The sequence below is a fragment of the Lycium barbarum genome, chromosome 10 (assembly GCF_019175385.1).
Source record: "Lycium barbarum isolate Lr01 chromosome 10, ASM1917538v2, whole genome shotgun sequence".
In the NCBI taxonomy this organism is placed as follows: Eukaryota; Viridiplantae; Streptophyta; class Magnoliopsida; order Solanales; family Solanaceae; genus Lycium; species Lycium barbarum.
The window spans coordinates 78,856,848-78,867,719 of record NC_083346.1 but is presented as its reverse complement, the minus strand read 5'-3'; the positions used below and the strand labels follow the sequence as shown (position 1 = coordinate 78,867,719).

The 10,872-nt window shown below is 40.6% G+C and overlaps 1 protein-coding gene across 1 annotated transcript; it reads left to right on the top strand.

Annotated features, from left to right (window-relative positions):
* The first annotated feature begins 737 nt into the window (after positions 1–737).
* On the top strand, positions 738–1,085 carry LOC132613072 (uncharacterized). Its single transcript, XM_060327128.1, has one exon. The coding sequence runs from the start codon at positions 738–740 to the stop codon at positions 1,083–1,085; it is 348 nt and encodes a 115-aa protein (XP_060183111.1).
* Positions 1,086–10,872: the final 9,787 nt, after the last annotated feature.

Sequence of the window (10,872 nt, the reverse complement as noted above, 5' to 3'; positions counted from 1 at the left end):
CTGGTGGAAGAGCATGAAAGTAGATATCTCTAACTTTGTTGCTAAGCATTTGAACTGTCAGCAAGTGAAGGCTGAACACCAAAGGCCTAGTGATTTGGCCCACAACATCGAGATTCCTTAATGGAAGTGGGAGATGATTAATATGGACTTTGTTATGGGTTTACCCCACACAAAGACCATGTTTGATTCTATTTGGGTAATCATGGATAGACTCATAAAGTCTGCTCACTTTCTTCCTCTGAAGATAACGAATAATGCAGCACATTATGCCAAGCTATAGTTGAAGGAGATAGTTAGATTTCATGGGCTTTCGACATCCATCATATTTGACAAAGGTACGCAATTCACTGCTCATTTCTGGGAAATCGTTCCAAAAAGGTTTGGGAACTCGAGTGAATTTGAGTACTGTCTTCCATCCTCAGACGGACAGGCAGGTAGAGAGAACTATACAAACTCTCAAAGACATGTTGAGAGCATGTGACTCTGATTTTAGGGATAAATGGGATGAACATCTTCCTCTTATGGAATTTGCTTACAATAACAGTTATCAGGCGAGTATACAAATAGCTCCTTATGAGGCTCTTTATAGGAGGTGTTGCAGATCGCCAATTGGGTGGTTTGAACCTACCGAAGTAGAGCTATTGGGTCCTGACTCAATTCACGAAGCAATTGAGAAGGTGAACCTTACTGTGCAATGACTCAAAAAAGCTCAGAGTCGACAAAAGTCGTATACGGACATGCGGCGTCGCGAGCTAGAGTTTGTTGTGGGTGACAGGGTATTCTTCAAAATGTCATCAATGAAGGGAGTTATACAGTTTGGTATAATGGGTAAGCTTAGCCCTTATTTCATTGGCCCTTATGAAATTGTGGGAAGAATTGGAAAGGTGGCTTACGATTTGAAGTTACCATCAGAGATGGTTATGGTGCATCTTGTGTTTCACATTTCGATGTTGAGATTGTATAAACCTGATCCTTCTCATGTCTTGAATCATGAAGAGATTGAAATCAGCGAAAAGTTGTCTTATGAAGAAGAACCTGTACAAATTTTAGATCGACAAGTTAGAAGATTGAGAACCAAGATTTAGCTTCGGTTAAAGTCCTATGGCATAACCATAATACCAAATAAATGACTTGGGAAGCTAAGAAGGACATGAAGAAGAGATACCCTCGCTTATTCCCTATTGCAGGTATGTGTTGAACCTTTCGGTGATTTAATTCCTGCAAAATCTTAGACTAAAGGTATGAATCCCTCACTCTTGTGTTTAGACTTGAATAATCTAATTGTTGTGTGGTTAGTCGTAGGTTATCTTTGGGGATAACTCACTTTGCAAAAGAACTCTAGAAAATTCTGAAAAATATGAGGGTTAGTGAAAAATCTTTGACCATGACTTTCATTCGGGGACGAATAATCCTGAGAGGGGCATAATGTAAACTTTTGGAAATCTGGATTAGGTGTGAACAAATTAAATGAGTGTTGATGTGTCATTTTAGCTATTTAAACGAGGCTATCCGTAGTAATGATACCACAGAATATAAACCGAGATGACCATAAGACATCTATTTGTGCATATCTGTCTACGAGCCTCTACTGGGGTACATGACATAATGTGGTCGAGACAGGGCCCCGCCATACCCATACAAATGCATATGCAACCATACTGACTCACATAGCAACTCCGGAGCAAGTGGAGTGCCACGACACTGCCTGCTGAGCTGGTATCTTACTGCGAGAGCTGTCAACCTGTATATCAAGACCTGCGGGCATGAAACGCAGCTCCCCCAGCAAAGGAACGTCAGTACGAATAATATGCCGAGTATATAAGGCGAAAAATATAACATAAGAAACATATACTATAAAGAAGAAGGATAAGAATCAACCTGGGGTTTCTAACTTACCAATGAGAATCTAGCATGTATGTCTCTCTATACTATCCCGTGCTTAACTACATCTATGTACAATACTGTGTCTCTGACCTACTTATCATCCTGGTGCTATCTGCCCAACTGATCAGTGGTAACTGCCCCACCGGCCGTAGCATGGTGGTAACTTCCCATCCGATTATCGCTCGATGGTAGAGCGCATTTGCTTTACTGATCAATGGTAACTGCCCAACCGGCCGTAGCTCGATGGTAATAACTGCCCAACCAGCCATAGCACAGTGGTAAATACATATCTGCCCAACCGACCGTAGCACGATGGTAATAACTGCCCAACCAGCCGTAGCATGGTGGTAAGTAGTGATAGATAATTTGTCCAACTGGTTGTAGACCAGTGGTAAATATGAATGCATGTGTTGCGGAACGTGCAACCCGATCCAGGTACGAAAGCATGTGTTGTGGAACGTGCAACCTAATCCAGATATAAAAGCATGAGTTGTGGAACGTGCAACCCGATCCAAATATCCCCTGTAGGTACCCTTTATATACTTCTAGTGTTCATTCTTTATCTATTAGCTTCTATGAACTTCCCATGATCATTACTTATCCGTTAATGCCTACATGATTACATAAGACTCATAAGCACATTTCTAGGCCATTAAGACTTCTTCTCGAATTAACTAAGCCTTAGTCAATTCCTGGCTGCATCATAAGCCTATCTTCTAGCACTAAATACCTCGTTAAGGATCTCATAACTAGCATACTATTCATGTCTTACAAAACATTCCTTAAGAACACATTTCTAAATTCATCGGAGTGACGTAAGGTCAGTAAACCTCCGATCTCCATTATGGAGCTAACATCATTATCATATCTCACCTTGAAGGAACAATAATCATAAGGTGAGACCAACATCAATAATATCGTAAGAACATCAAGAATGTAAGCTTCTAGTATTTCTATGAGAGGAATCATTATGGACATCATTTGTGAAAGTTCATAACAATATGATCATGCCTTAAGAAAGAAAGGGACAGCCTTAACATACCTTGCTGCTTACTTAGCCACTCAAATTCTACCTTCCAAGCCTGCAAATCTACATCCAAGATGATTCATACAACAATCAGGCTATAAGAACACTTACACACTCAAACTTAGCTAGTTAATAAGTTAACGGAATTCGGACAGCATTTCCCCTATATTATCTACTCCAACCAATTCCAAAACAACTCCCAAACATCAATAACAACAACATCAACAACAACATAATCAAGATACTACATGACAAACATATGCAAATCCGTCCAACACTTCCTTCGAAAATCAGCCCATAAGCCAACAACATCAACATATCAAACTATGACCTTTATACTATGTTTTCCTTCACTTTAAACCATTAAAATCCTCCAAAAACAACTCAATATCAAATTCAAGATGAATAAAATAGCTTATGCTTGAAGAACTTTAGCCTCATCAACTTTCTTCAAGATCAAACTCACCACAACATCAAGTAGAAGCAAGAACAATTACTTTTCATGAACTAGTTTAGTGTAATCTTGTTGAATTCTTGATTTAAGGGATTATAAATGTTTAGGGGATTGATACGCTCAAATTACACCTATTAATGGCGTAAAGCCGACGTTGTCAAATATAGTAACCCAAACAAGGTTGGGGTCGAATCCCACAGGGAATATGGAGAGAAAAGGATACTAATTGTATGTGATACTAGTCTTTAAAGGCTTTAATCCTATTCCGAATGTTTTGAAAAGAGATTTGGTTTGTATCCGCTATTTTGAAGTGTTTGGAATTCGTTTGGATTCGGAGAACCAAAGTTGAGTCCCCGCGATGATTAGATGTTATGCTATGGGTGTCAATATGATATATTTCTAATGGGTCGGAGTTATGTATGCACTTAATCTCTAATGCACTTTCTAATATTTTCCAATAGTTAGAAAGTATTTCTTTTCATGATTTTCCCAAATGCAGAAAAGTTGTAAATAAGATTGACTAAATATGCCAAGTAGAACTCATCTTATCCCTAAGCGAGTCCATTAAACGAGGGTTAGCGCCTCGAGTCCTTGTTATATTATTTCGAATCACACCCTAGTTCATCTTTCCAAATAAACTAGGGTTTGTGCATGAACAAGTGTTTGCAACCACTAATGAACAATGAATATGAGAAATAATAAAACACATCACAACCCATTATATATATATACAATGTTAGACGCCCATTACATAGCACCCATCATTTTGGGTCCACAACTTTGATTAAAGAAACTACTCACACATTATGGTCTCAAAAGTAGTAAGCAATAAATGAGACATAAAGCTTACAAAGTGTAATAAAGATGATGGATAATGGAATCTTGTTGTCTTCACTAAGCTCCAAAAGGGGAGTATTCAATGCTCACCCACCAATGGAACTTTGTTCACGTGGTTACAATAAAAATCTGCTCCCAAAAATAACCTAAAATGTTCTTTAAATAGGCTCCAAAAAACGCACATCAGCTACTGACAAAATTGCCTTGGATAGCAAGATCGACGGACCGTCGATCGTTCGACGTTCCGTCGATTTCTCCGTCCTTTATACCTTCAGCAATGTGTTCCATTCGACGATGCCGTCGACCAGTTCGACGATCCGTTGAGTATTCTGTCTTTCTCTCTTCTGGTTGAGAGATCCTGCTTAACGACACAAACGACGAAGCATAGATCAGTTCGACGCTTCGTCGATGCCTCCGCCCTTTGTCGTCTTCAACTTTGTCATCACTGGAAAATCGATCTTATCGACGGTCCAAAGGACGGTTCGTCGGCTGATCGACGGAACGTCGATTCTTCATTTCTGGTCAATTATTCCTTTGCTCTTTGCTTTTTGCTTTTAGGCCATTGTTTTCCTAAAACACAACAAAACATATTAACGAGAACCAGACTTACTTGAAAACAACCAAAATTCATAGTAAAAAGGCGTCGAATGTGCCACAAATCCGCGGCACATCAATACCCCCAACTTAGGATCTTTGCTTGTCCTCAAGCAAGTCAGACAAAACAACCACAAAATAAATTACAATTGTGCTAAAAATAAAGTAAAAGTGACTACAATGGTGATTGCTCATCGCTACCGGCATGTGCATTTTTCAAATCAACTCCCTCTTTCCTCATTCCCAAACAGGGTTCTTTCAAAACAAACTTATTAGAATTGACCATGACGCTTCAATCGATGACATCACATTATTAGAAGCATTTATGCGTGCGAGTATTCACCATTATGCCCTCACTTAGATTAGAGAATGTCCCACGCACAATTTTACAATAAGAATCGGGACAAGGATGGATGAGAATAGAAAGCACTCGCGCTCACAAAAAAGTTCATGATTTACAAGTGCAAATACCATATGCTTGCCTTTAATTTCAATGCCTAACACTTTCGGATGGTTCAGTTGTGATCACTATAGGACTTGTTCTTGGGTTGTAATATAGGCTCGGGGACGGGTAGGATACTCATTTGGGAATTAGTGACTCATCCTCCTCGACACTACAGATTTTGACCTTTCTTCTCATGCCCAATCTATTCATTCTTCAACTCATGACTAAGATGTGATTTTACTCTTACTAGAATTTACAATCTTTTTACGAGACAATATTATTATTATTATTATAAAACTATATATATACATATATATACATATATATACATACATATATATACATGAATTTTTTTTATAAACTTTTCTCAAATTTAATCTGCTATCACATCCAGTTCTCGACTATGCAACTCACGTACCCCCAGCTTTAGGCTCTTTGCCTCTTTTCTCTAGTAGTGTCAAGGAGGGAATGTGTTATATCCCGTGTTTTCACACGTTTGGAAAAACTTGATATATATTGGATTTTTGAGATATAAGGTCAATTTTGATATTTTGTTGATCATAGGAGTTATGCATGAAAGAATAGAGTCATGAAAGTGTGGGACGAGCCTAAGGGCAATTTTGGAATTTTGGAAATTAGTTTCGGGAATTACAAAACGTGGACTATAAGTCATTGGGCCAAAAATAATGGAATGGAATTTAAGGCCCAATGCATTGGAGTGGCCGGCCAAGGTGTGGCCCAAGCCCACAATTTGTATTAAATTTCCATGTGATTAATTAACATAAGGTATTATATTATATATTGGTCTTTATCCCTTAAGAAGGTTCAAGAAAAATAGACAAGGATAGAAATCAAGAACAAGAGCAAGAGAAAGGGGTGCTCTCGGGTTTGGGAGGAAAACTTAGCTACCAAAAATATTGTTCTAAAAATTTATTTCTTGTTGATTTCCTACTAAGTCAAGGTTCCTTTGTAACTTGGTATAGTTGGTTTGGAGTGGGAAGCACTAGAATCACCAAAGTGATCACATCTCCAAGTGAAGAAGACTTGAGGAAAAGGTAAGAATTTCTACCTTTTTATTGTGTTATGAAGTCTTGATTGTGTTGTAGTATATAGAAATGGGTTGATTGTATGGAAAAATGGAAGTTTGCAATGTGGGTTTGGAATATGGCTTGTAGCCGTGAGTATGTATATGTTGTATAGCCAAAATGTATAGAATTCATGTTATATTCTAGTTGTGGTTGTGATGAAATGCATATTGGAATTGGAAGTTGAATGATTTAGTTGAAGTTGACAAAAAAAGGCTTATGGCCATGTGGTGTATTGAACTTGGGATGGAAATGAATTAAGTTGTTTAGTGTGTTAGTGTGTTATTGTGATGGTTGCAATGTAAATGAAGTTAGAATGATATAAGTTTGTATTGAATTGGAATGTAGAAACTTATGTCGTTTTAGTATAATTTTCCGACATTAAGGAAATGAAGTTGTTTGGTTGTCAATTGTGATGATCATAGATGAATTTGGAAGTTGGAAACATGTTATGAAGTTGTATGCCAAAGATTTGGAGTTTTGCATAAGTTATGACTTTGAAGGAAAGTTGTATATTATGTATATCGAGTGTATAACTTGAGGAAAACGATATGAAATGTTTCTAGAACTATATGGTGATGATCTTGATTGTTGATGAATGTGAAATTATTGATATTAGTTGAAAGTTGGGTTGAAATGAAGATTATGTCAACTTGTTAGAAAGATGACTAGTTGAAGGATATTTGTGTTTTAATGTTCGTTGTTGATATTGATGTTGTCGTTTGGGTTGTTGTTGATGATTTCTAGCCGAGTTGAATTCTCGGGGTGCCATATGTATAGGGGAAGTGCTGCCGAAATTTCGGTAGACAAATATGCATTAAATTGAAACTTTGGTATTCATAGCTTACAATTGGTAAACTTGACCAATTGCAGTTTTTCGACGAAACGGGAAGTGAGTTTGGAAAGGCGTAAAGAGCTTGAAAGGTATGTAAAGCAACCCCAATTCTTCCCTTGGCATGCCCTTAGTGTGTTAGGGTCGGATCCGGGCCTCGAAGGACCTCTTGGCCCTCGGAATCCGCAAGAGAAAATTTCAGTTTTTCCTTCAGTAGAATTGAACCATTTTGATACGCTATTTCTTGGAATTATGCAACTTTGCTCCAAATTACTTGGAAAGTCATAGAATGTTTGTGGAACCTTTTTAGGTGACCCCATAAGCTTAGAGGGCACACTTTGAGCCCGCCGCCTTGTTTGTTCCGAGGCGGGCCCACTATTTCCGGTTTTGCCCTTAATGTGCTAAAGCTTACTTTTTAAGCAATTTTTGAAAGGAACGTTTTGACTACCCTACTAATCGCCTAACGAATATTGTTTTAAATATTATACTAAATATTATAAATTATTTTGACACTCGGAATGACTTCAGGAAGGTTATATTTCTGTAATTTATTATGATATCCGAAATGCATTTATTATGATCCCGTCCGACTCCATTGGATTTGTTTGGCTTTTATACGCTTCATCGAGTCTTTGAAAACATTTATGATATTTTTAAATTGCATTAGTCTCTCACTACTCCATTCGTGGATGTCCCAATGTTTCCCACACTGAGCCCGGGCCAGGATATGTTGTCAAGCGTGATTCTCTGCATTGTTCGCCGCGCCCCGATGTGAGGGGGCAGGTATACGCGTACATGGGTCTGTGGAGTATGATGTGCCATGTCCGCCTATTCTGATCTGATCTGTTATGGCCATTCTGATATGACATTTTATGATACGGGGCCACGCCCCTTTTTCTGATTCCTCTGTATTGTGGCACCAGCGTCGGGAGGGTGGCCACGTTCTGTCTGCCGAGTCCCGCGGCAGGGGCCGGATATGATATGACATATGTTTCTGTACACATTCTGTCTGTTTTGGAAATATGCATTTGACACTCTGGATTTTGTACTCATTTTCTGAAATCATTATGATTTGACTTCTGTGATTCCGCTTTACATATTCAGTACATATTTCGTACTGACCCCCTTTCTTCGGGGGGGGGGGGGGGGGGGGCTGCGTTTTCATGCCGCGCAGGTACAGATGACAGGTTCGCTGATCCATCTGTTTAGGATCCCACTTCTGCTATTTTGGGGCGCTCTCTTCTTCAGAGCCCACTTTTTGGTACAGTCTGTCACTGCTATCTGGATATGTACATTGTTCTGGGTATGACGGGGCCCTGTCCCGTCTTATGATTATGATATGTTATGTAGAGGTCTGTGGATATATCTGTGTGGGTTCTGTACATATGTTTGGGATACTTTGTTCTATGATGGCCTTATCGGCCTATGTGTGCCAAGTCTGCTTTTTATGCTAAATTCTGTAGCGTCCACTAATATTATTATTATATTATTTTGTTAATATGCTAATTTGGGTATCGGGTACGTATAGGTACCCAGCTAGGGCACTGGTCGCGGCCCACGGGGTTGGGTCGTGACAGAATGGGTGCAAAGATGGAATTAATTCATGAAGTGGGGAAAAGATTTGTTACAGCTAATCAAGAGAAAAAGTCAAAGGCTCAACGTGGGAACTAGTGATATTCATATAGAACAGGTTTTGGGCTTTTTAAGGCTGGCGTGACTATTTAGAAGGAAAGTCTATGATCACTTCACAACCGACTATCCTAAGCAATATAGCATGACCTACCAGGCAAGTTCTGGATCCACATATGCTAACAATGAACACAAGAAGTTCTCACACTCACAATGTCATAAGGATTTGAACACTCAATTCATCCACACTCTAATATCTATGATGTCACAAAAAGACCCATACATGTTCACAAATCAATCCATTTTCAAGTTTCGGAGGGGTCAATTTCAAATCAATCCATTTTCAAGTTCACAAGTATCCTTTTTCATTCAAAATTCATGCCAAAAGTTCACAATGCAACAACCATGAAAGTCACAATTACTTTAAATAAAATTTAACAAATGTATACTGCAAATTACATCAGGCTACCCCACCCCCAGCAAAAAGAGGATACATTTTCCCCAATGCATCAAAAAAATCATACCATCACCCTATGGTGGTGGGGCCGACCTGAAATGCTCTAATCCTGTTGTTGCTGCTGAGGTGTCTCCTCCGCAGCAGTGCGAATGGGGGCCCTCTCTACTGCTGGCTCAGTGTACTGAAGCGGTGGAGCTGACTAGCTCTGTGGCTGCAGGTCCTGAGGAGCTATCGTGATCGGCCTGACTGGTGCTGGGATAGCACTAGTGCTGGAAGATGCGCCGGTGAACCTCATGTCCAGGCATAACCGCCGAATACCCTCCTGAAGCTCGAGGTCGTCATCTTCATTGTCCTCCTCCTCATCTTCATCCTCATCATCAGCCAATGTGACAGGCCTCTTTCTTTTGCGACTCTCCTTAGGCTCATCCTCAGTCACCAAGTCAACTACTCGGATCAAATCGAAAATGCTGGCGACTGGTGCAGGTGGTGTCGGGTCATCCACAATAACCTGCTCTCTCGTCCGAAGGGCCGCAATCTCAGCTCGGAGCTGGTCAAGATCGGTCTTCAAATCTCTCGAAGTACCAGACTCACTCTTCTTCTCAATAGTGAGTATCCGCATCTCTAAACTGTCAAGTCGTGCATTGACCCTAACATGATGCCTCTCCATAGCCTCCTGAAGAGGCTCCAACTCCGGTGCAATCTCTTTCAGGACAAACCTACCCAACTGATGTAATATCTGGGTCACCTGCTGATCAGCACGCTCTGCCTTGATTGCAAACTCTCTGAAGTTGGCTCTATTGAGGACAAAGAGATCCTCGGAAGCTGATGCTGCGGCTTACGGAAGAATAGGAGATGCAGATGGAACAGCAGGCCAAGGTGGTGCCTCAGAAGAAGGGGTAGCATCAGCTACAGATGGTATGGAGGCCTCTGTTATGGACAGTCCTTCCGTGCCTATATCAACTGTGCCCTGAGGTACTGAATCCATGACATGCTCAGCCTGCTCACCCATGAGATCTAGCAATGAAGTACTGGTGGCCTGAGATGTACAGAGGGTCTCATCCCTACTCTGTGTGATGTCGCACACCTTTGTTGCGAGAAGAGTAGCTGCAAATGTATCAATGTGCCTCACCTGGGCCAACCTACATAACTGCGTGATAAGGCACGGGAATATCAAGGCTGTCGCCTCATGTGGGACGCGTGCCCGAATGGCTCTACTGATCAGATCACCCAAGTTCATTGGGTACCGGGATAGCATAGCAGCCACGACCACTACTCTGTCTGGCGTGACTATGTTCCCGTGGGCAGAACCCGATATATGATGAAATTCCACCAAAATTTAGCTTCCAAGCTGATATCTGCCTTATGGATTTTGGCAGCCAAGTTTCTCACCTATGAGGCCTGGTCCGCCGGCCCTCTAGCCATCACCGTCGCAAACTATTCCCGTACAGATTGCTCAGCCCTTCTTTCAAATTTATCATCATATTCCACTGTGGTCGGTTCCACGAAGTCATCACCAAAATAAAATCGGTTGATTGTGCGGACGGAGATGTCAACATGGATACCCCGAACATACACTGTGTCTAATGGAGGGGCGGCTTTCAAAGCTCTCTTGTTCTTGTGGCACTGCT